The 27,542-nt window shown below is 37.8% G+C and overlaps 1 protein-coding gene across 2 annotated transcripts in view; it reads left to right on the top strand.

The window, feature by feature from the left end:
* The window catches only part of tenm1 (teneurin transmembrane protein 1), a 289,482-nt gene that overhangs the window by 199,521 nt on the left and 62,419 nt on the right, over positions 1–27,542 (top strand). For both annotated transcript variants that reach the window (XM_022681019.2, XM_022681018.2), the window contains exons 7-12: positions 6,793–7,001; positions 9,883–10,081; positions 13,388–13,489; positions 15,989–16,183; positions 18,160–18,360; positions 22,599–22,784. In XM_022681019.2, coding sequence (XP_022536740.2) covers positions 6,793–7,001; positions 9,883–10,081; positions 13,388–13,489; positions 15,989–16,183; positions 18,160–18,360; positions 22,599–22,784 — 1,092 coding nt within the window. The remainder of the gene's footprint in view (positions 1–6,792; positions 7,002–9,882; positions 10,082–13,387; positions 13,490–15,988; positions 16,184–18,159; positions 18,361–22,598; positions 22,785–27,542) is intronic.

Raw genomic sequence — 27,542 nt, 5'->3', positions numbered from 1 at the left:
GTTCATATTCATAAAGTTTTAAGAGTTCAGAAATCAATATTTGGTGGAATAACCCTGGTTTTTAATCACAGTTTTCATGCATCTTGGCATGTTCTCCTCCACCAGTCTTACACACTGCTTTTGGATAACTTTATACCACTCCTGGTGCAAAAATTCAAGCAGTTCAGCCTGGTTTAAATTCATTCATCTCCCTTTTGATTATATTCCAGAGGTTTTTCTCATTTTTTTTAGTGATCTCTTATATCTTCTCCATAGCTGTGTATATATATATATATATATATATATATATATATATATATATATATATATATATATATATATATATATGGAGCGCTGGATGTGTCACAGCCATCTAACATGTCTTACACGATGATTATCTAATTAAAACACGCATGTTTCAGTCCAACACATGATGAGTCTTGGGAGATGCTATATGTGTGATTGTGTGTGTGCTGTGGTCTTGTAATAAGTCCACTAATTACAAGAGTTTGATTGGCATTTAATTAATGAGGGATCAAAACACCGCCAACTTAATCCATCCCAGATGACTCTGTCTCTCACACACTCTGTTATTTGTCCTTGTGCTCTTGGCAGTTTAGTAAACTAGAGGGGTTATTTTTTTCTGCTAAATTGGTTGCATTTATTCAGATTGGGTTAAAGCCACTCGCACCTGCATGCTGCACACACACACACACACACACACACACACAGCCGCACACATCTGAGGGTGTAAAAGTGAACTGACTTGAAGGTATTGTTTCTCCTGCAATATTATAATAAAGCTATATAATGAACTTTTGCAATAATAATTAAATTATATTTGTGTTCATTTGGAGCCTAAATATCTGTTTTTGATTTTGGAAACAGCTGTAATACACAGATCTGACATAACAGTAAACCTACCCATATGTAAATGGGATAACAATGAATTTAAAGTTAAAATGTGTGTGGGATTGTTTACTGATAATCTTTACCTACAGATATTTCTTACCAACTGAAATAAGACACATCTTATCACATGGTTACATTAGACTGGTGTGTTTGATCGTGGAGCAAAAATTATTTTCTGAGATTATTAAAATAATTATGACATGTTTTGTCTCTTGATGAGTATGTAGTTAGACAGCAGTGGCCCTCAAGAGGCCCTATCTTACACCCCACCAACAGTCGGTTTTCACGCTTTAGATCTGTCTTATTTAAATAGCAACAGTGCATGTGTATATATATTCATGCTAATGGTCATTGGTGTCTGGAAGTGAGATGTGTTTAGGAAAATTTCTGGCAAATTGCTATCTTACAGCAAAAAACACCCCCGCTTGTTAAACACAGCAAGACCCAACTTTTACATCAACAATAAACAGAATACAGAACAAAAAACCATTGCAGTTCCTGTAATTAACCTTCTCACACACCTTCACAGCAGGAACGAGCAGGTCAGTTTTGTCTTCTAATAAGCGCAGAAGCGTTGCACCTTTAAAATACCAATCCGCCAAAATCAGAGCATTCATTTGCGAAAGCAAACACACACTGACACATCCTAAATCAAGCTGCACGCTATCTGGTTGATGGCTTGCCTATAGATCGCTAAAATAGTGATGCTTGGTTCTGAAAAACTGTACCTTTCTATTTTACAGCTCTTAAATGGGTGAAGAAGTCAGGAGATCTTTGAATCTGTTTGAACTTGTGAATCTGTTTTTAGGCAGTAGTCATTGGACCTCATGGTTCGGTACAACAGGGAAAAAACAGGGTTTCATCTAATGACTTATAACATCCTCCTGAAGCAGTTAATACAGCCTGTAGTGCAGAAAATTTGTGAGATTAAAACATTTTAACACACAACCTCCAACTCAGAAAGGTCTTATTAATCATTATTAAGATACTTAGTTGGATTAGGTGTGTTGGGATTAAGAAACACTGCTGTAGCCTGCTTATTAAACAGTAAAATGTGAATAGTAGCATATTTATATTTATACATCATCCTTGTCCAATCCAACATAATATTAGTTGAAATAAGAGATAAAAAAAACAATCTTATTGGTATAAACCATTATTGTTCTTGTAATACCATTAAAATCCAATGTCTTATAGATTACAGTTACTGGGTGTCACATGTAAAAGTACTGCATCTGCCTCAAATGAGCAAACTATGCGAATACGGGCACCGAATACACAAATAAATAAAATGCATATAATTACACCTCTATAAATAAAGTTCTCAAGAAACTCAAGAAACACTAAGTAATATGTGACGTATTCTTTTTAAATAGATCTGGAGTGTGGAGTGTGGGCTGTCAATGTGCAGAAACACAGTTATTAGAGATATTCCAATAAAAAACATTCAGTCCTTCATAATTCCAGTCCTTGAAACATAATACACGCACAGATTTGCTTACAGTTACGGGTCAGTGTGGGATTAGAACAGCTTGGAGGATTCAGGCGTGTTTCTGTGTGAGAGGAACCAGAGGTTAAATATTAAAAGCACAATCAGGTCTTCAGGCCATATTGCACCATTTTTTCTTCCCATTCTAACAATGAGCTCAAGCTCGGCCAAGCTCGATAAATTAAACTCTTCCAATAGCCTGTGGGAAGCTATTTTGGCCAGAAAACAATGTTTGCAAACAAAGCGGCGGCAGCCACTTTAAACGGGAGAGCGAATGCAAAAAAACGAGCCACTCGCGAAATTACATCCTCTGGCAACCTCATCTCTCCCTGTAAGAATAGGTTTGCTTAGCAGTGTGAACTGCCTGTTTAAAGCACACAATGAAGGGGGAGGAGCTCCGGAGAGAGAGGCAAAGGTGCCGCGGCCAAAGAGTTTCCAGCCAACACAATCAATAGCGCACTCCAGGAATGTAAATCAGAGAAAGCACTAAGCCAGGGAGGCTGCAAATTGAAACAGGTACAACCTCAACCTCGTCTTTATCAGAAGAGCTAAGAGCATCAACGGCCTGTTTAATGCTGAGGGATAAACAGCCAAATAAAGTCAAATAAAATTAATTATGCCTTTTTGGTTCATAAACACAGACCTTGGATCATTTCTGCAACCTCACAACCCAGTGCTGAATCACTTAGTAACAGAACACACGCTGGAGTAATCACACCAAGTAATCATGCTGGATTATATGAATAACTAATAAGAATAACACAAAGGGCTTTATCTTACACCCTGCAGAAGGTTCATCATCATGCTCATTCCTATCTTATACCCCGCCAACATTCGACTTGTAACGCCTTGCTTCTACAAAGTTTAAATAGCAATAGTGCTTGTGATTACTGTACAGTATATCTACTCTGATGGGCGTGGTGGCCGGAAGTGAGGTGTGTTCAGGTTAATTTCTGACATATTGCTATCTTGGGAGCGGAAAACGCAAGTGCACCACCGACTGATTAAAACCCCGACACTAACAGTCATTAGTCAGACGTTCATTGCTATCTTGGCAATGCAGGTGTGACCTATTGCAAGATTGAGCAGGTCAGTTTCCTCTGCTGACAATCTCAGAAGTGCTGCGCCGTTAAAATACCAATCAGCTAAAGTCAAAGCGCACCTGGCTCTTAAAAGAAATGGCTAGTGACGCGCTTATTGGTTTATTTTATGTTACGCCCAAAACAGACCCATAATGTAACTAATAGAATTAGTACACGCCTTTTGCACATTTCAAGCTGCACAAGGCATACTTTTCCTGTCATTGTGATAGCAAAGACAGACTGACACACCCCTAGATCAAGCTGTACTGTGTGCATTTAATGGCCTTTAGATCTTTAAAATAGAGCGCTTAGTAGCAGAACACAGGCTGGGGTAATCAGACCAAGCACTGCAGGATTATATGAATAACTAATAAATACACTCTTAAGTCACAAGAGTTACATACAAAATACAGTACTGTGCAAAAAATGGACGAAAACATTGGGATATATAGGCTTCAATAACGGAGTTGGTCTCCCTGTGCAGCTCTAGCTTTTATATACTGATGATCCTCAGCATCTCTCTGTGTGCTCTGTCACTTCATGGCTGAATAACTATGGTTCCACTTCTTCAATAAAGCCACTCAAGAGTTGATGGTAGAATATGTAAGAGGGAAAAAGCTTTACAAACAGATTTGTGGCAATAAAGACATCCTATTACAGTAGCACACTGGATTTCAGCGTATAGAACCACCCGTTTCTTCACCTTTTTCTTCAGACTGCATGACTAGCTGCTTGATTTTATATGCATGCAATGCTTAAAAGGTGTCCAAATACTTTTGTCCATATAGTTTTGGAAAATAATTGGTAGCTTTATGCCACAGTGTTCTTCAAAACATTTCCAAAGCTCTCCTAATTGGAGTCTGGTATTTTGTTTATTAATCATCCAACACCTGGTTTGGTAAATCAGTGTTTAATGATGTTGAGTCAGATGAGCAGATGAGACTGGGGCGCTGTCTGGGAGCATCCAGAAGTAATGGACTCTAGCAGAAGTACTGCTCAATAATGATAAATTGGTTTATTCAGTTCATTTCTAAGGAAAAACATAATATTTGCTTATTTAAAAAAAAGATTACTTAATGCTGTAACACCCCAGTATAGTTTTTACTTCTGAATGAGCAAATTATTCTGATTGTGTGGTTTTGCAAGTTTGAACACTGCAGTATTTAGTTAGTGTAACATCACACTCAGCAACAAAGAAAGTGGTAACTTGTTCTTACAGCCTTTAACTGAGGCCAGTCCAGTCAACCACTGTATAATATACAGCTCTGGAAACTTAAAAATGACGAGTTTCTTTGATTTAAAAAAAATTAAAACCTCTGGAATATAATCAAGAGGAAGATGGATGATCAGAAACTATTAAACCAAGCTGAACTGCTTAAATTTGCACCAGGAGTAAAGGCATTAAGTTATCCAAAAGCAGTGTAAACCCTGTAAACTGGTCTGAACTGAACTTTGTATTCAATATTTTTTGGGGATTTTAAAATGACACAGGATAAGATGATACAGAAGACACATAACCGATTACAATCTGCGACACATGCACAGCTTATGCTTATACTCTATTTTTAATATTCATTTGTGTAATAAAAGTCAATATTTGATGGAAATTTACTCAACAATGCCTGTCAGTCATGAACGTGCTGCTGCCAGAGGAGAAGCTGTTTAACCGGTTCTGTTTTAATAAGCTTTTTCAGGTAATTATGCTGTTAATTGATCCATTGGCTGGGTTGTTGCTGTGACACAGTCAGTAACCCCACAGCTGGGCTACATAAACACTACCCAAACACAGCCCATCACTGTGGAAATAAAACAGCACAATGAGCCGGTATTTAAGCAGAATCAACTGGCAGGGAAAATTGCTTTGTTGGAATAGCCTATGGTGTTTTACACAAGAGAGAATAAACATGTTAGAAACAGCTGATGATCTTTAGTATTTTAAATATGCGCATCTCCAAAAATGTAAATAGAATTTAAAAGTTACTTTATTTTTAGTAATTCAGTTTAAAATGTTTAAAACTTTGGACTTGATAGAACACAGTGGATCAACACCAGCAGATGACATGAGAGACTGATTTTCTTTTAGGTTTTCATTGGCTGTAAGTCATAATCATCTACAATAAAATAATTAAACACTTAAAGTAGATGTTAATAAATTACTCTGTGTGTAATACATCTATATCAGGGGTGTCCAAACGTTTTTGTTGGGGGCCAGAAGGAGAAATATATTTGAAGTCACGGGCCACAGACTCTATAATAAAACAAATAATGAAATATACCACTTTAAATAATACTTTTTCCTGATTACTTTCATTTACACACCATTTTACTGGACTTACTATCTTTATCTTTGACAGTGTTGTGTAAACTAAGATTTTTCAAATTGATGTTTAATTTCATGATGTCTCTTAATATTAAACTCCTTAATTACTGCAACTTTTAGACTTGTTTGCCCGTTTTTCTGCGCTAAAACTGTGCACGCTCTCTGCTTTTAGACTCTTTGGCCCGTTTTTCTGCACTAGAACTTCACCCTCTCCACTTTTAGACTCTGTCGCCGTTTTTTTTTTGCGCTATAACTGTGCACTCTCTCCGCTTTTAGACTCTTTGGCCCGTTTTTCTGCGCTAGAAACGCGCACCCTCTCCGTTTTTAGACTCTTTGGCCCATTTTTTTGCGCTAGAAATGCGCGCTCTCTCTGCTTTTACTCTTTGGCCCGTTTTTCTGCACTAGAAACACGCACTCTCTCCGCTTTTAGACTCTTTCGCTGTTTTTTTTTTGCGCTATAACTGTGCACTCTCTCCGTTTTTAGACTCTTTGGCCCGTTTTTCTGCACTAGAAACACGCACTCTCTCCGCTTTTAGACTCTTTCGCTGTTTTTTTTTTGCGCTATAACTGTGCACTCTCTCCGTTTTTAGACTCTTTGGTCCGTTTTTCTGCGCTAGAAATGCGCACCCTCTCCGCTTTTAGACTCTTTGGCCCTTTTTTTTGCTCTAGAAATGCGCACTCTCTCTGTTTTTAGACTCTTTGGCCCTTTTTTTGCTCTAGAAATGCGCACTCTCTCCACTTTTAGACTCTTTGGTCCGTTTCTGACACCTAGCGTTCAAACTCTGAATCTCACATTATAAAAACCTGCTTAACAGCGGGCCAACTTTCATTCTATTTCTAAAATACCTCGCGGGCCGCTCCAAAAAAGTAAACGGTCCACAAATGGCCCGCGGCCCGTAGTTTGGACACCCCTGGTCTATATAATATATGAGTTTCACATTTTAAATTCGATTTTTTTTTAATGCGCCTGTACATAGTTATTGTGTGTGTGTGTGTGTGTGTGTTTATAGATAAGGACCCGTTACAGCGTGGGCGGGGCATTGACAGAGGTGAAGTGGACATCGGGATGCAGATGGTGCAGGTGATTCCCCCCGGGCAGTTCTGGAGGTTCAGTGTGGTGGTCCAGCACCCGGAGTACGTCCGCTTTAACATCACACACACACATAACGCCTTGCTCGGAATCTACGGAAGAAGGAACCTACCGCCCACACACACACAGGTGAGGTCACACTCACACACACATATACACAGATGGTATTATTAACATGCATAGATTTACACAATTGTTTCTTTATGGCAAAAAGTCACTGTATACAAACTGTAAATTGGATCAATTTCCACCAAAAATGTATGAGTTTTTTTGTGCCATGGTATAAATCTAGATAAAATCTAAATCTAAATAAATTAAGCTTATTACATACATAAAGCATGATATTTTACTTTTCTTTTATTTAAGAAATAATGCTTGAAACATCCATAATAGTCTCAATGTAATATCACATACTTTTGGTAGCTAACAATACTAAAAGAGAAAATCTTGCTGAATAAAGATTTTCTGGTTAAATAAGGCAAAAAAATTATTAATTTTTAGCATAATTACCAGAGATATGTTTGTTGCAGCATTAAATCGCAAAAACAGTGTACCAACTGTTAAGCATGGTGGTGGTAGCATCATACTCTGGGGCTGTTTCACTACCAGATGGACTCATATAATGCAAAAAAAAGGGTTTGGAATGTGGGCTTTCCAGTAGGACAGTGTAGGGGTGTGCCATATTGTATCGTACGCAATAATACAATAATATCGCCAACATTTTTTTTATATCGTGAAAGATATTATACCCAGAAAGCTAAATTAAAATTCACACTGTTCTCATTTCCTATTATATATCTACTAGAGACAGATTATATCTGTTCAATATCATTTATTTTACTTCAGTCGAATTTTTTAATATCTCAGTTAGGGGTGTTCCATATCGTATCGTGTGCAATAATAAAATGTAATATTCATTTTGTCGCAGAAATGTATTTTTAAAAATATATATTTTTTAATTCAATGTTTTCTCATATCGCCAAGAGTATCATCATCATGAAAATATCGTCCACCTCTAGAACCTGAATGGTCATGGAACAGATAAAGCAGGCTAACAAAGCTTTAAACTATAGTTGAAAATCAGCCTTGTGCAGTTCACTAGTAGAGTGCACACCCTGAACATTTACCTTAAAAAAAAATGAAGCAACATTCACATTTAATTCTGCTGATTTATCTAATCCGTCTACTAATTAGTCTTCCTACAACATACAGTGCATCTTTAAAACACAGGAATTTTCAGTTCCACCTGAAATGGTGCAGAGAAAGTTAGAGAAAGTGTTTAAGTGAATGCTTACACACATACACAGAGTACAAATTTTCCTGTGAAAGGGTTAGAAGTCAGCACCAGAGGAGCAACATTGACAATTGAACTTTTTGTGGTAAATGTGCACATGGCCAAATGCTCTACTCAACTAGATTTCAGCCTGAATCTTGATGGGTACCAAAAGTATCTGGTCTAAGTGTGACTGGCTAAGTGGAGTTAATGTTTGTCTGTATGTGTGTTCTTTTGTGAAGTGTTTTTTCTGCTTTTTAAATATGAAATTAGAAAATGATCTGCAGTTAGCCCCATGCTAATTAGTGTGGTATAAGATTCCATTGCTTGTTAGCATCATTAGCCTCATGGCTGCAGTGTGATGTTGCTTTAGAGCTGTGGTTAAGTTTAGACTTTAGGATATTTGATTACACTGCTATTAGAATCGATGTAAAACCACACGAAGAAGCTATGTTTGTGTGTAAATTTGTGTGTGTGTGTTTGTGTGTGTGTGTGTGTGTGTGTTATTTTGCGGTCTCTCCGAATCCCCCTCACACTTTGGCTCCGAGCTCCTCTCTCATTCCAGCCAGAATGTTCCGGAAACCGGATGATTAGGCCGCCACGTTTGCGTTTGTAACGATTTGGCATGGGACGACCTGTAGCCGCTAATTAAAGCTCGTTAGCACGGATATCATCCCAGATTAACTATTCACATCGCTCAGGAAATTACAGCCTTGTATAATTCAATTTTAAGCCTCTTGTTGCGGCGTATGCGTGCGTATTTGCATATGTGGGCGGCGGCAAAGCAAGAAAACTGCTTAATTACGGCCTGCTAATGAAACAGCTTCTGAATATAAGTGTGCGTGTGTGTGAGTGTGTGGGGGAGCGAGAGATATTAATAAATACACCCACACCCATAAAAGTATTCCTCTTGTTTGCAAGTAATGAACGTATGTATGTGTGTGTGTGTGTGTGGGTGTGTGTTTGATTGTTGCAGTGTAATGATCGTAACATGACCCGTCCATATTGGCATGCATATGTTTATGTAATATATAAGAAACAGAACATTCAAGTGTGTGTGTGTGTGTGTGTGTGTGTGTGTGGGTGGATGTGTGTGTGGGTGCTCACACTCAATAATGGGGTTCAACCAGTGTGATTGTCATAATACACACACCTACCTATTAATCAGAGAGACAGAGAGAGCTATTCGGGGAGAAATAGGCTTCCTGTGTGTGTGTGTGTGTGTGTGTGTGTGGTGCAGTGGCTCCATGCTGAGTCTGTGTGTGTGTGTGTGTGTGTGTGTTCTGGTCAGTGACACCATTACAGCTCTAGAGACTCTCAGGACCAGATCTGGACTCTTTTCCAACCAGAAGTTACATGATATAGACCAGCCCACCCCAAACTCCATTTATACCACACACACACACACATACACAATCACATCAGAAAATAGAGCAAACACACTCTAAACGTAAGCACTGTGCTATAATACACTGATGTGTGTGATACAGTCTCTCATTAGGGCTGAATTAGGATGCATTTGGGACCTAAATGATATTAAGCAAGTGTCTTTATTGTGATAACGGATCGGTCATTAATTATATGGGTGATTATAATAAAAGGCTGCAGTTTTTGTAGAAGGAAGCATTTTTACTTTATGGAGAGCTGCCAAAAGTCCTACAGCACTAATTGTTCTGTTTTTTACTGCCCCGCGTTCCTAATCCCTTTTGCATCCTCCTCCCTCTCTGTCCTCTTCAGTTCGACTTTGTGAAGCTGCTGGATGGAAAGCTGAAGCAGGAATCTCGGATTTCCGACTTTACCAAAGTTTCCAGCGGTTTGCTGACTGCCCTTCAGGAAACCGTGTTCATGGAATATCTGGATCTGGGCAACTGGCACCTGGCCTTCTACAACGACGGACGCAAAATGGAGCAGGTGCAGGTGCACAGCACGGCAGTTGGTGAGAAAACATGCATACGCATGCACACACACACATACACATTGCACATTGCAACACTGAAGAAGCATAGACCTATTATTTATAAGAATTGTATGTATTATATATATAAGAAAAATGTTTATTAAGAACAGATCTCCAAATGATTAAAACATGAACAATGCGAACAATGATCCACAGGTCTAATCATCTGTAAATTAACTTACAAGAATGGCTTTGTAGGCAGTGATATTTTTCAGTATTCAGTATTAAATACCTTTATAAAGGGTTTATAAATGGTTTACAATTAGTTTATTAATAGTTACTTATTAGGTTGTAAATGCCTTACAAATAATTAATAATCAGGACCAGCAAAGCAGGAAGAAGTTGCTGGTAGTGATGCCAAAAGTGGGGCTTTTGGGAGATTGAATCAAATGATTCTGAAAAGATTCAGTTTTATGAGACACCACAGTGACATCTAAGGGGGCAGTCAAGCACTTTACCTGTTTGTCTTGAAGTTCAGAATGATCTAGAACATCAAAACTAGTGGTCCTGTTTTAACGATCTAGAGCGCACTTGTCAATTGCACATTGACAGCTGGATTTAGGGCGTGTCAATGTGTCTTTGGTATTGTGAGGGTACAAAAATGCAAAAACGCGCAAAAGGCATGAACAATTCTCCAAATTAATCATAACTTAACGTGAAATACAGAGGCAGGTGTGCTCTGACTGTTGTGCGTTGATATCTTAAGTCCGTATTATTTTGCTTTCTAAATTGAAAGCAGAAGCATTTTTGAGTGGAGAGGGAATAGGGAATAAAATATTGTGTTTAATGGTACCAGTGTTTTGAAACGATGATCCCTGCTAAACCTAATATATTCATTCTAAAAACTGGGGTGTGGGGTCGCTTTTTGCGTGATTTTTTCTGGCCACGTCACACGTCTTTACGTACTTACGTCACACGTACAGCCTCTAAAAAAGAATCCGGCTCAGGTTTACTGAACGCGAGCGACTGGTGGAACATTGGAGATTTCAGAAGGGGAAACTTAGACCTCAGTAGTTCATTCACACATAGTAAAAACAAAATATGTAGTTGAAATAAAGTTTCTGAAAACTCTGAAAGGAGACCGCATCACACCCGCCCAGTTTAAAATGATTCTACTGCATGCTCGGTGCAATTACCCAATCTCCCGAGAGAGGGCCCTAAATCCCAAACTTTACGGACATCAGCTTTACCCGCGCGGTGTCTTCACATGTTTACGCAGTGAAGATGTACGCATGCACAGCGCTCCTGCATGCCAATAGGATTGGGAAAGGATTGGTCAGCTGGCTGTTGAATGTTGTCAGGGTTTAAATCAGTCACTGGCACACCTGTATTTCCTGCCGTTTAGGTAGAAACATGCCAGATATTTACCAAAACACACCTCACTTCCAGACCAACACGCCCATTAGCTTAAATATTTATCTAAACTGGGACACTGTTTTAACAGCGCAGGCACAAGTTTTTTTTTTTTAAATATACTGTTGACAAGGGTGTAAGATAGCAAATAGCATTGTGATGCGCCTTTCACAGGGTGTATGATAAAGCCCTAGATCTTTTTTATCTTTTTTTCCTGTGTCTTTGTCACAGTTTGTGCTGACAGCTACAGCCAGAACTTCTTGTAGAGGGCTGAGAGTTTTTCCCTCTCACTTTCATTACTCTCTCCTTCCTCAAGTTCCTCCATCCTTTCAAAAAAAGAAAGAAAGCAAGAAAAAGTACATTAAGTTAGTATCCGTAGTTTAAACCTTTTCTCGCTTATTTGTTTCTGCATTTATTTCGGGAAAGCCTTCTTTTTAAGTTATTCTTTTCCTCAGGGTTTTTGAGGTAGCCAGTCTTTCCCCAGGCATCCTTTGTTCTCAGTTTCCCGCTCAAACTGAAAACACACCCAAAACAGGTGTTCTGTTTGCACCAGTTTTTGGTGAGTTAGTTCAGATCCCACCTAAGTTGGGGCATTCATTCATTTACCTGTTCAGATGATCACTTTTCCGGAAGCTCACCTGTTAAAGACACCTCTGCTATACACAGGGATTCAGAGTTCGATTCCTCACAGAGCGAGTGCCTTTACTTTAAGCTTTAAAAACCTGTTCAGACTTAATTGCAAAGATTTTGTATCTCTGACATATGTCCTCTTCTTTTTAAATTAGATATTGTTAAAGTTTGTAAACACGAAGTTCACTAGCACTGTCCATACAGTCCGAAAATAGGCTTTTTACTCATTAATAGATATATAAACCACTTATAATGATGGCATCACCATTCACACTTAAGTTATGAATAGTGTTTTACCTGAATTTTTTTTTTACACAAATGTAAAATATAGATCAGCCCCTTTAGAATATAGCTAATTTTCCTTGAAAATGGGTAGTTTGGGCACTGGGTGATGTATGGGTTTAGGGGCGGGACAGGAGGGAGATCCGACTGGGCTAAGCTGCATCTGCAGCAGTGTGCTTTTGACAGCAGTGAGGTGCAAGTAGCTTTATTATTGATTGATTGATTTGCATATTGTGAATGTCCGCATAACAAAGTCCTCAGAAACATTATCCTCGTCTATAGCACTGTTGAACCAAAGTCAGAAATAAAGTCAGAAATTACTGCAATAAAACGGTTTAGGATAAGGAAATGTTTTTACACATTTTAAACAGGATTGGTTTGTTTCCTTACTTCAAAGGAAAACATTTCAGCTATTAATGAAAAAAAATAAAGTGTAGGGCTTTAGTGGCTCTTTTAAAGCATAGAAAAACAACATAATTGTACTTTATCCAACTATTTGGATGAAGTACAACCAAAATAAAAATACTCTTCATCAAAAATGGTGCAACACTACATTTTGTAGCCAAACTAGACTTCTTTATTTAATTAAAAACATGATGCTTCAAGCACAGGCCAAACATGTTTTTAATTAAATATAGAAGTCTATTTTAGCTAAAGAATGAGTGTCGCACCACTTTGGATTAAAAGAAATAACAAAAAAAAAACATTTTAATTTTAAGGGAGAAAAGAGGCTGGAGAAGTAAAATAGATAAACACTATTTTAACTGTGTTATAAATGGCTACTAAAGAGAGTAATTATATATCAATAAGAGATATACTGTAGGTGGTTTAGAAAGTTTGTATAAATAATTATGAATGATATTAACATATAATAATAATCATCCAATGAGACAGGCACATTTAATATGATAATATATATATATATATATATATATATATATATATATATAATGGATAGATAATAACTAATGAAACTATAACATCATTCTTATTTGTCTCTTTGTGTTTGTGTGTGTGTAGAAATGATGGACGGTTGCTCCACTAACTGTAATGGAAATGGAGAGTGTGTCGCTGGTCACTGTCACTGTTTCACCGGCTTCCTCGGACCCGACTGTTCCAAAGGTACAACACAACACACACACAGCAGCATGCACACAAAACAACACACACACACAAATAAACAGCACACCCACACACAAGAAGGCAGCATACAAAGCAGCACAGTTAACACACTCAAACTTTACTGTGTGACCGAATAGTGTTAAGAAGGCTGTGTTAACCACCACTGACACTGACTTTGTTTGCTGCTTTTTTAAAGGAAACTTCTGTTTTTAATTTGGAACTCCAAGGAATAATATAGACACACACACTCACACACACATAAGTTACTTATATACATATATACATATTTCTTATACAGTCTGGTAACGCATTGAAAACCAAAGCATATGAACATTTGATCTTAATTTGAACAATAATAAGAGATGAAGGTAAAAGAACTAATCAAACACTGAAACAACTGAAGACATATCTTTACCTGGAGCTTATATCAGGCCCAAAAATATCTGTGCACATTCTTATTTTTTTTTAAACATTTTTGGGCTGTTTAAATGAGCAAAATCTGTTTAGAATTATGTTAATTACCATTGCAATACTGAAGAAGATCTATTATTTTAGAAAAATGTTTTAAATTTGAATTTAAACACAAACATTGGGCTACAATGGTGTCTGAATGACTTTCTTTTAATCTAATATTATTATCAATGTTTAGGAATATAAAATACTTTCTGAACAAACAAACATTTTAATGTTTAGCATATAGGAGCTCACGTGTTCCCTCTTTCAGAGCTGTGTGATTATAACATTCTAACTTGTGCAATTTTTTTTTAAACACAGTTTGATTTGTTAATTTGATGTATTGTGATTATCACATTAAAAACAAATGCCTATGTCACAGACCGTTTTCTTGAGCTCAGGCTCGAGCAGAGAATCTAAACTCTTTTTGAGATCAGAAAATAATTTTAAATTAAGACGGCCCCACATTTACTAGTACTGGTATCAGTATCTTATTTTAAGCACAGAGATTAGTTAGTTTTAATCTTGATTGTTGGAGTGAATGAATCACCATGACCAGGTAAAAGATCGCTCTGAGAGCTTCAGAAAGAAGAAGGTTCAGATATACAGAATATGAATCTGAAAAGGGATTTAAAAAGACCTCAGAGCCACACCTTAAAATTTGGCTTTGGCTATGTTGGTATTGAGTGGCTACTACAGAGAATATAATGTAGATGCATGTAATATATAAAGATGATTTAATGGTTAGAAAGCGAATAGACTTGTTATTGATATTTATGTATATAAATGTATACAGCTATGTGTATTTATGCATAATATTCATTGACACAGGAACCTTTATTTTGATCATCTCAGAACTGGAAGTGTAAATCATTTATTCCACTAGTTAAAAAAATCATTTAAGGTAGAGAAGGTGATTTAGGAGATTTAGGGTGACCAGGTCAGGGCACACTATCAAGTTCAGCCCAACAACTGACCACAATATGAGTAAAAAAAAAAAAATCTAACAATATAAAAAATGTCATCATGTGGGACTAACAGTTAGCTCTAGCCACAGCAGATAGTACACTAAATAAAATGTACCATTGATTGTGTGAGGTGTGCAGTCCTGCTCTTTGTGGAGGTGTTATCTGGAAAACTTTAATATTTAAATGTTTAAAGCGTAACCTTTAGTCACGTTACACTGGAGAATTTCCTTCAGCTAACCTCCTCCTCCAGGTGGTGTTCAGATAATGGTTCCCCCTAGAGTCCCTCATATACTTTCACTGCTGATCTCAATCTCAGATCATATGAACATATGAAGTGGCTGGTAGGTTATAATGGCTTTTTATATCCTGAAATGGCCATAACCCTGTAATGAAAAATAATAAATAAATAAATAAATAAATATCAAATGAGAAAAACAAAATAACTACAAGATAAATAGTGAATTGAATAAAAAAGGATAAAAATACTGATTATGAAATAAAATGAATATAAATAGTGATGTGAATCTTATGAATATAAATTCTGATAGGAATGCAAATGAATATAAACACTGATGTGAATAAAATTAATGCCAATAGTGACGTGAATGTTATGAATATAAATGGTAAATAGTGATGTGGATTAAAGGAGAAAATAGTGATGTGAATAACATTAATATAAATAGTGATATTAATAAAAATGAATATAAATAGTGATGCGAATGGGATGCAGATGAAAGCTTCCCGTCGCTGAAAAAAGAAGAGCTTGTGCTCCTGTCTAATGAACACGATGGTACCTATTTGCCTAATGTGCAGAAGATATGAACAGTTCTATTATATTCAGAAAATGTACCTGTGGGGGGTTTGTGGATTTCATTGTTATTATTATTATTATTATTATTATTTTTCATACAGGATAAGAATAAAAATGTGTTCAATTAGTTTTTATTTTAAAATTCAACAGCATATCATTTAAACAGGGGTGCCAAGACTTCTGCACATACTTATATGTACAGATGGAGGGTAACAAATTAAAGAATTTATTTTTTAACATGTGTGTTTGTGTGTGTGTGTGTGTCAGACTCGTGCCCGGTGCTGTGCAGTGGTAATGGCGAGTATGAGAAGGGCGTGTGTGCGTGTCGAGTGGGCTGGAAGGGGGCGGAGTGTGAGGTGGAAGACGGTCAGTGTATCGACCCCACCTGCTCCAACAACGGCGAGTGTGTGGACGGGACCTGTGTGTGTGCGCCCGCATTCAAAGGCAACAACTGTGAGGAAGGTGAGTAAAACATTGCATGTCTCAGATGTAGCTTATTTATTTAAATATCTGTCTATCTATCATCTGTCTCTCTGTCTATTTCTCTTTTTCACACTCCCATTAATTTACTTCACTATGGCTAATTTGTATTTTTTTCTTATTTCTGTGCACATAAGCACACTGTTTTCACAGTTTCTCCAGGGTTTACTGAAGCTGGAATGCTAATATAGTTAGCTTAAATTTAATGAAATCTTATGTCACCAATTAGCTAACATAGTGCTAACTAATCTTCTATATCACCACAGTGCTTCTAAATATATCTACGCTGATGGGCGTGGTGGTCTGGAAGTGAGGTGTGTTCAGGCAAATTTCTGGCGTATTGCTTTCTTGGCAACAGAAAACAGAGGTGCGCCACTGACTGATTAAAGCCCTGACAACAGTCAACAGTCGCAGCAGTGCACAAACCCATATTTTACATCAACAATAAACAGGTTATGAAATAACATTGCTATTCTTGTAAATGACCTGCTCATGCATGTAACCAGCATAAATCAGCAGGCAAATTTCCTCTGTTAGAAGCACAGAAGTGCTGAAGTTCTGCTGATTATCTATAAACAAGATGTTAACCTAGTTAAAAATAGGATTTCTGCAAATTTCAGTAGTTTCTGTACTTACTATAACAAACGTAATTAATCAGCCAGGAGAAGACCTATTAAGTGTTAAGTTTTAAGTTTAGATTTTTTAAATTTATATTTGCACTGGAATTACAAGGCTAATGTAGCTAGCTAACAAGGAATGAAAGCTTACACTCTACAAATTAGCATCTAAATCATCACATATTACCACCTCAGCAGTGTGAAGGTGTTCAGTGATCTCCAGCAGACTTTCTTATACAGTTCCTGATACTGGACTTCGCTATTTTAGCGATCTAGTGCAGCTTGATTTAGTGTGTGTGTTTGGTATCATCAGGATGCAAAAAATACACCACGCATAAAATCAAATGTTTTTTTTTTTTGTTTTTTTTGTATTCGTTTTATTGTTGATGTAACAGTTGAGATTGTGCACTGAGGCACTGTGCGCTGTGTATATGAATGTAACGAGTAGAGGTGAACAAGCTCTGAGCGACCAGAGAGGGCATGGCGCACCTGTGTTGCCAAGATAGGAATAGACTAGTCTGAGGATTGACTGTTGTGAGGGTTTTAATCAGTCAGTGGCACACCAGTATTTTCTGTTGCCAAGATAACAATACACCAGAAATGTTCCTGAACACACCTCACTTCCAGACCACCATGCTCATCAGTAAAGATACGTTCATACACTCTGTCGCTATTTAAACTAAGCAGACGTAAGGTGTAAAAATAAATAGTTGATGGGGTGTAAAAGAGCAATGATGGTAAGTTAGGGCCCAATATCCTATCTGGAATATGACTGAAGTACTGAAACAATTGTTGGATTTTGCATGCTACTGTTTTTAGTTCTGCTTTACTTCAGTCCATGTTTATAGATAACAGTTCTACAGTGTCAAAAACCACATAAACAAGCCTATAATATCCTACTGAACAACTCCACACAGTTTGAAGTGCGTGTAGTGATGTAGGAGAGCGGTTAGCACAAAATGCTAATTGGTGGCACAAGCCTCCATTTGTTCTGAGCTACATTAGCCTTTTAGCTCCAGAAATCTGTGTGGAAACTGTGACAATTAGATTATTGGATGAAGTCTTGCATGAAGAAGATGAATCACTGGTTCAACACGATGAGAAAGTATAAAAATGATTGTGTGTGTGTGTGTGTGTGTGTGTGAGAGAGAGAGAGAGAAAGAGAGAGAAGAGAGATATATCGGAGACATTACTCAGCGTATAAGCTTCCATTGTGTAAATTCTTTTGATGTTTTGATGAAAGCAGGGATGTATCATCCTGGCATGCACACTAACATTTCAGCTGTTGAGTAAAAGATAATCTGTGTGTGTGTGTGTTTGTGTGTGTGTGTTCTGTTACAGTGGACTGTGTTGACCCGACATGTTCAGGTCGTGGTGTGTGTGTGCGTGGCGAGTGTGTGTGTTCTGCAGGTTGGGGCGGGGAGGTGTGTGAGACTCCTCTGCCAGCTTGTAAAGAGCAGTGCTCCAGACACGGCACGTACAACCCCGAAACAGGAGTGTGTGTGTGTGAACAGGGCTGGACTGGAACAGACTGCTCCACAGGTGAGCTGTAACACACACACACACACACACACACACTCTTCCCCGGATACTCATTAGTACTCTTACCTGTAGGGGGTTATATTATCGCAAGGTAATTAAAGGTTAAATAACACCTGATTCGGCTCAGGAAGACGGTGATTAACTAATGAAGCAGCGCTGGAGTGAAAAAGACAAGACGAGGGAAGTGTAGACGTTAACATGAGGTAGAACACAAAATCACGTGAGTGTGCTTTTGCATGTCTGTGTCAGCAATGGGTGCAATGTAAAAATAAGCTGAATGGGTTTATTTGCGTTCACAAACTTATGGACATATAGAACATAGTGTTAATGTACTCATATAATACAATAGAAACACTGGAAACCACTGGATACTGGATGTAAATACCACAGAAACATGAAATAACACCACAGAAACATGAAATAACACCACAGAAACACTGAATAATACTACAGCAACACTGAATAACACCACAGCAACACTGAATAACACCACAGCAACACTGAATAATACCACAGCAACACTGAATAACATCACAGAAACACAGAATACAAAAGAAACACTGAATATCACCCCAGAAACACTGAATAACAACACAGAAAATTGGAATAACACCACAAAAACACTGAATACCACAGAAACACTAAACTACAGACACACTGTATAACACCACAGAAACACTGAATAACACCACAAAAACACTGAATAACACCACAGAAACACTAAATAACACCACAAAAACACTGAATAACACCACAGAAACACTAAATAACACCACAGAAACACTAAATAACACCACAAAACACTGAATAACACCACAGAAACACTCAATAACACCACAGAAACACTGAATAACACCACAGAAACACTGAATAACACCACAGAAACACTAAATAACACCACAGAAACACTGAATAACACCACAAAAACACTAAATAACACCAAAAACACTGAATAACACCACAAAAACATTAAATAACACCACAAAAGCACTGAATAACACCACAGCAACACAGAATAACACCACAGAAACACTGAATAACACCAGAGCAACACTGAATAACACCACATAAACACTGCATACCACAGAAAGACTGGATACCACTGAAACACTGAATCATACCACAGAAACACTGAATAACACCACAAAAACACTGAATAACACCACAGAAACACTGTATAACACCACAAAAACACTGAATAACACCACAGAAACACTAAATAACACCACAGAAACACTGAATAACACCACAAAAACACTAAATAACACCACAAAACACTGAATAACACCACAAAAACATTAAATAACACCACAAAAGCACTGAATAACACCACAGAAACACTGAATAACACAGAAAGACTGGATACCACTGAAACACTGAATAACACCACAGAAACACTGGACACCACAGAAACACTAAATAACACCACAAAACACTGAATAACACCACAAAAACATTAAATAACACCACAAAAACATTAAATAACACCACAAAACACTGAATAACACCACAGCAACACTGAATAACACCACAGAAACACTGAATAGCACCACAGAAACACTGAATAACACCAAAAACACTGAATAACACAGAAAGACTGGATACCACTGAAACACTGAATAACACCACAGAAACACTGAATAACACCACAGAAACACTGAATAACACAGAAAGACTAAATAACACAGAAACACTAAATACCACAGAAACACTGACAACCACAGAAAGACTGGATACCACTGAAACACTGAAAACCACAGAAACACTGACAACCACAGAAACACAGAATAACACCACATAAACACTGAATACCACAGAGACTATACAGATATTCAGAAGGAGAGAGAAAGAAGAAAGAGAGGAAAAACATTACAACTGTTTGGTTGTTCAATGATTCTTTATATAAAAAATGCTGAAAAGTGAAAAGAAGTGATGTTTTTCAGAATTCAGTACTAACACATTCCTCTCCACAACACCCTTATCATCAACCCTCACACACACTCTGTCCTTTACACACACACTTTTCTCCAGCACACTCACTCATACGGCAGCTTTTCCTGTAAGATGAGGCACCGGATGTGATTGATCAGTGATTAGACATAATGAAATATATATTGATTGATGATTTTGGGATAATCCAGTATGTATTGAAGAAACATGAGGCACTTTCTACCAGAGAGATACAGAGAGCGAGAGATAGAGAGAAAGAAGATGGACAAATACAGAGATAGAAGTGAATGAGGCATAGAGAGAGAAAGAGAATTTTCGAGGAAGAGAAGGATAGAAAAAAAGAAAGAAAGAAAGAAAGAAAGAAAGAAGGAAAAAGTGCAAAGAGAGGTAGTATGAGAAAGACGAAAGAAAGAGAAAGAGATGGAGAAACAGAAAAGAAGAGGATATAGAGAGAGAGACCTTAGGGAACATATGAGAGTTAGAGAGAGAGAGGTTATTATGTAGGTATTAAAATTCTAATAGCGTGATTAAATATGATGAATATTTAAATGCGGAGGAGCTTTTACTGTGCTGTGATTGGTCAGCTGAAAGTGCTGGAGGGCTGTGACAGGCCGGCGGCGATAAGCAGGATATTATTATTCATCTATTATTATTCATCTTTAACTCATTAAATTCACGAGAGCATGAATATTAAAACCCCTCAGCCCCTGTCCGTCTGCCCCGCCCGCACTGCTCCAGCCCCTCCGTCCCGATACACACCTGTACTGCTGCCACCGCTGCTGCCACCTGGGGGCGTGTCCTGCTGTCTGTGGTGACAGGTGGCGTGACGGGTGGAGTGACAGGTGGAGTGTTGGAGGAGAGAGGAGGAGAGGAAAATAGTTTTAATGAACAGTTAATGAAGCAGAAACAGAGCGATGCATTAAACTGCTGTTCAGAGTCATCCCTCTCTCCTCTGTACTCGTTCTTTCTTATATCACTTTTTTCTGCTCTACTTTTTTCTTTTTTTCGACACTTTTCAGCCCTTTTTCTGGTTTTGTTTTTTATTGTCTAGTCTTTTTTTTCTTTTTCTACTTTTTAATTTTTTTTACTATTTCTCTTTTACCTTTTTTTATTTTGTAACGTGGGGAACAGACGGCAGGCGGATTTATATGCGGGTAAGACCAATACTTTAATAAATAACAAATAAACAAATAAACAAACAGGGGAATAACGAATATATCTATGTACATAAACAAACAACAGGGAGAAACGTAAAACAGATAATAACAAACAGGGCTAGGGATATATATACAAAGGATAAATACGTAAATATATACAAAATAAACAAAGAAACAAACAGGAAATAAACGTGACTAGAAATAACGTGAATGACAATAAACAAGAGCGAGTAAATATGAAACGTGGAGAAAGCAATAACGTGACGTGACAGACAACGGGGGAAGGTGCAAAGACCGACGGCTAAACATGGACTAAACTGTGCTATAAATAGGAACAAGAAACACTGAACACCTGGGGAAGGGGCGGAGCTACAAATTACACACACGTGAAGGAAAAGTACTAGAGAAACACACTAGGAAACGGGGAAAACACAGGAAAACATAGCGAGGGCGTAACATCTTTTCTTTTACCTTTTTATTTTACAGTCCCTTTCATCCTTTTTCCTTTCTTTTCCTTTTCTTTTACTTCTTTTTACTTCTATTTACATTTTTCATGAATCCTTTCTTCTAGTTTTTACTTTTTTGTTATATTCCACTCTTTTGTTTTGTTTTCTTTTTCTTTTTCTTCGATATTGTTTCATTTTCTTTTTTTTCTTTTGTTTATCTTTATTTTTCCCCTTTTCTGTTTTTTTGCCTTTTATTTTATTATTTTCACATTCTCTGTTTCCTTTTCTCTTATTTTTCCCATGTTTTTTCCCAACTTTCTTTCTTTCTTTCTTTCCCATTTCTCCTTTTTTTACTTCCTCATGCTTTCTTCTTACATTTTCATTCCCATTCTTTATTTTAACATTTTTCCAGTTTTTTCAGTTTTCTCCTTTTCTTTTAAATCCTTTTCTTTTGTTTTCTACACTTTTATTTTGTTTATTACTTGCCTTTACAATTTTTTCTCTTTTTTGTATTCTTTCTTTCTTTTTTGCCATTTTGTGCATAACTCAGGCTGAAAGAATATCCGAGTTTGTAGCTCTGCACTGCTGATGTAAAGTTAGTGTTAACCCTTTGTTAGAGCCTGCTGACCTGACCTCCTGAAAACTCTCCCTCTGTCTCTCTCTCTCTCTCCCTCTCTCTCGACAGAGGTGTGTCTGCTTCCCTGCAGTGTTCATAGTGTGTGTGCTGGTGGGCGGTGTCAGTGTGAGGATGGGTGGGAGGGGCCTACCTGTGACAGGCAAGCCTGCCATCCGAGCTGTGAAGAGCACGGGGAGTGCAGGGATGGGCAGTGTGTGTGTCACCCTGGCTGGGAAGGAGAGCACTGCACTATAGGTGAGATTCATTTACAAGTTGTGCTAGTTTTCAGCTCTGACCATTTAAGAACAGTTTACTCTGACAGTTTTCTGAAAATGTGTCATGTTTTCTGGGGACAGTTAAAAATCTAGCACACATGAAGTGATGTAAGAACTGTAGTCTTTCTGCAAGGCTGGGTCTGGCTCTGCTAAAACTGATGATTTAAACACCGCAGTGGACAAAGGGCTTATTTAATTATATTTTGAGCACATAAACCAACTTGTTTGGCACTGAAACAAGACAAAGCAAGTTTACTTATAGCACATTAAATTCAAAGTGCTTTACAGAAAGATTTAAGACTTAATGCAGAAAAAAAATGTTCTAACCTGCAAATATTATTAAATGAACAATGCAGTTGATATGGTCAGCATAAATTAGTGCAAACTGGTTACTTAGAGCTTTACACTGCTTTAGAATTGACCAAATCTGCTTTAGTTTAATGGATTATAATTCGTTCATATCAGTAAATCTGACATTTTGAAAAAATCTCCTGTGTGGAAAAAAAATTCAATATCGATATTTTCTGTAATTTTGCCGATACCGATATTAAACGATATTTTGCATTATTTATAAATGTTTGTAAAAGCTTGTACTAGCTTGAACTAAAATTATATATAAAAAAGCTTACACATCATATTAATGTAAACAGGCAATTGTGTCAGGTAAATAAAGGCAATTTATTTACCTGACACAAATGACAAAAAACATTTAAATTAACAGTGTAAATATCAGTGCAAATATGTGCAAGGCATGTGGCACACCTGATTTTCTTTGAAAAAATGTACACAAAAATAAACAACAAATCAACAAGGGCTTTTTCAACACACTTTAAAATGAACATCCATTGTAAATAACTGAAATATAGAACGTATCTATTTAAATCGTAACAAACTTATCAATGTGTTTGCTGTTTGGTAATTTCTGCAGCATACAAATAAATGATAAACAATATGTATTGAACATTCATAAAAAAATAAACAACTGTAACATTTTCTTGCATTTGTAAACCAGTAACATACTTGTAAACAATATGTATTGCACATTTATAAAAAAAATAATAATAAACTACTGTAACATTTTCTTGCATTTGTAAACCAATCACACACTTGTAAACAATATGTGCTGCCCACAGTTTGCAGACAAAAAAGGAAATGGTCTTAGAAAAAAACAGCTTTTTTCAGCATCAGTTGTGACATTAATTGAACTTCTTAGGATTTACCTTAATTTGTGTGACAAAAACACCAGCCTGTCCACAGCGTCTGGCTTCAGGGCAGCACGGTTACAATTTACAATGTTTCCTCCAGTGCTGAAAACCCTCTCAGAAGGACTGCTTGAGGCAGGGATGCACAGGTACTTTTTTGCAAGTTTACCCAGTCTGGGGAAGTTTACTTCTTGCATTTTCCACCAGTCAAGTGGATTTACATCACTGTCCACTTCAGGTATCATCAAGTAGCTCTTCATTTCCTTTTCAATTATGGTGTCCAGAGACTCACCTTCTTTGGATTCCTTTGTTTTCTTGAAATAACTGCCAGAAGACTTTTTTGTCTTTTTTGCTGGCACCCCTGTGTCATCATCTGCTCCAGCTTCTGCAGCTGGTGCCTGAGCTGAAGCTGTTGAGGGACCTGCAGTATGGCTGTCTTCTGCTGTTTCCATAGCCAAAAGTTCTGCTGTAGCTGTTGTCGCAATGGCTTTGATTGTGTCATCATCATTGTAGCGATTTTTGAACCGGGGGTCAAGTGTTGAAGCCAGACTCAAAAGTTCATCCACACAGTCCTCTGTGTACTTTGTGTTCAGGTACTCGAGGATGGTTTGTTTGATTTTTTTGGTTAGGTCTGTGTCATCAGATTTCACCACCAGGACTTCAGTGTTGAACAAGGCAAGGACAGGTTTAAGGTAAGAAACTGTTACAAGTTTCTCACCTGAAAGAGCATCTGTGAACTGTGAGGCCCAAGTGCTTTGCTGACTGCCTCAAGCACCTCAACATCCTGCCATGTAGGGACAAGGTGCCTTTGTTTTTTGTCTCCAGCTAACACATGACGAATAGCCTTTTCTTGTTCAAGGAATCTTTCTATCATGCGCTGTCTTGAGCCCCATCTTGTTGGTGACTCTGTGATGAGTTTATGCTCCGGAAGCTTCAGCTGCTCTTGTGCATCGGCAAGTGCTTTCTTCTTTTTCCAGCTATTGGAAAAGGCTCCGACCACTTTCTTGCAATGGCTTCCAATGGCTCTGTCTATTCTAGGATCCTGCATGCTCCTTTCTGAAAAATTAAATATATACAGAAAAAAATTTTATGACTACTAAATTCAAAATATGCAAATATGCAAATTGAAACCTATTATATATTACCTTATATTTAGAATATGTGTAATATTTAAAATATTTTCATTTGCATACAATAACGGCTTTGCTTTATGTTTATGTATCTTCTGAATCTTTTCATGTTTAGTCACACTACTGTAGCAAATAATAAATTATTTAAATAATAAATTACTTGTAAGTATAACTTTGGTTGCATTGTGTTAGTTACTCACCAATAGCAATATGAAGTCTGTGTCCAAAGCAAGGAAGCCTCTTCAATTTGTTTATCCGTAGTGCACTGACAACATTAGCCCCACTGTCTGTTGTCATACACACCATTCGGTCTTCTTGCAGCGACCAAGACGCCAGTGCATCTTTCAGACCTTGGGCAATAAACTCGCCTGTGTGATCTTCCGGAAAGTATGATGTTTGCAAACAGTAGCTTTTCAGTTGCCAAGATTCGTCAATGAAATGCGCGGTCACAGAGAGGGGTCTAGAGTGTTTATTAGCTGTTTGAAGCCATCTCTCTCAACAACTTGAACGGAAATCATGTCTTTAGCGATGTAATTTGTGACTGCATTTGTTATCTCTTGCCATCTGCTGCCTTTTTTGTCGTAGGGCACTTTTCTGGTGAGTGACTCCGCTAAAGTTTGCTGAGTTTGTGTTTTGGGATGAAACCTTAGATGGTTTAGGCTGGGCAGCAGGCTCCTGAAGCTTTTCATACTCCTCATACTCTTTGCGATGGTTTGCACGGAGATGATGAAACAGGTTGGTTGTAGAGCTATCTTTAATGGCAACCGCTTTTTTACAAAGTTTGCATATTGCCGTTGTTTGAGTAATGTCTGTCCTTTCAAATCCAAACCACCGGACCAGGGTAGTAGACTGAGAGGCTGGCGGTGTCTGAACATCTTCCTCTGGGAGAGCGTTTTCGCTCATTTTCCGCGTTGTTTTAGCCACCTATACTAGCGTTAGCCTTAGCCCATGCTAGTACAATGTATGGGCACGCTCAATGCGCATGCGCAGCCTATACTAAAGCTAGATGCATGGAGTCAATCAGAGACTAATGCGCTCTGATGTTTTTTTTTTCTCTCAGTGATTAGCATACTCGATAACGCCAGCTTGCACATCGTTAACACAGCAATTAAGATATTATCGTGGACGATATATATCGCACACTCCTAGCCTGAAATAGGTAAACAAAGGTGCATAGGGCTCCAAGTGGTCCAGTGGGCAAAGCCGCTGCCACTATGATCAGGAGATCGCCGGTTTGAATCCTGTTGATGTAGCTTGCCATCAGCTGCCGGAGCCCTGAGAGAGCACAATTAACTTTGCTCTCTCTGAATGGGTAGATGGTGCTCTTTCCCCACATCCCTCCAAAGGGTGGTGATGATGATCAGCACAAGGCGTCTGTGAGCTGATGTATCGGAACAGAGTCGCTGCATTTTTCTCCGAGTGTGCTGTAATGCTACTCAGTAATGCTGCATCAGCAGTAGTTAGAAAAGAGGCGGAATCTGACTTCACATGTATCGGAGGAGTCATGTGTTGGTCTTCACCCTCCTGGTGTTGTGGCATCACTAGTGATAGGGGGAGTCCTAATGAGTGGATTGGATAATTAGCCCTGTAAATTGGGGAGAAAATGGAAACAAATATAGAAATAAAATAATTTAAAAAAAATAAAATAAATCTGAACATCGTTCTTCTACACAAAAAGACAGAAACCCAAAATAATGCACAGTATACAGTGTAGGACACAGTTTTGGACAAAGATCAACACAAACCGAGCCATGTGCTTTTAAAACAAGTAGCCCAAGTAAAGACGAACAATGGCAACCAGACTGAGAATGAAAATACTGCAAAACAGAGAGATAAAAACAAAGGACAATGCAGACATGGGCTACAGCCTGATAATTACATTTGTATGGTTGGTGTGGCACAGTGGATAACACCACTACATGCCAGTGAGCTATCCTATCATGTGGAAGACTGCGGTTCAATTCCCTGAGTGACTGAACTGAGTGCTGCACTACACCAATAAAAGTCCTTGGGCAAGACTCCTAACACTACATTGGTCCACAGTCAAAACTGTTACAGGAATAACCTTGTAAATCTCTCTGGAAAAGAGTGTCAGATAAGTGCTGTAAATGAAGAGTTTTATTTAGATTCTGAACAGTTTTGATTCTGAATTCCAGCCAAAAAGAAAACACAAAACCAACAAAAATGTACAGATTTTCCCTCATCAAATTGAGGTCATATTAGAATATCTCCTTTCCTGCATACACACACTGTTGTGGGATGGATTGAATGTTTTAAATCTGTTTTTAAAATTTACCTCACAGCTTCTCCACTTGTTTCAGTTGTTTCAGAAATCATTTTTTACAAAAATATCATAAAAGTGAACAGTAAACACTGTTGTACTGGCTGCTGGCAAATTGACCTAAT

Source organism: Astyanax mexicanus, chromosome 1 (genome assembly GCF_023375975.1).
Source record: "Astyanax mexicanus isolate ESR-SI-001 chromosome 1, AstMex3_surface, whole genome shotgun sequence".
NCBI classification, from domain to species: domain Eukaryota; kingdom Metazoa; phylum Chordata; class Actinopteri; order Characiformes; family Acestrorhamphidae; genus Astyanax; species Astyanax mexicanus.
This window is presented reverse-complemented; position numbering and strand designations above follow the sequence as displayed.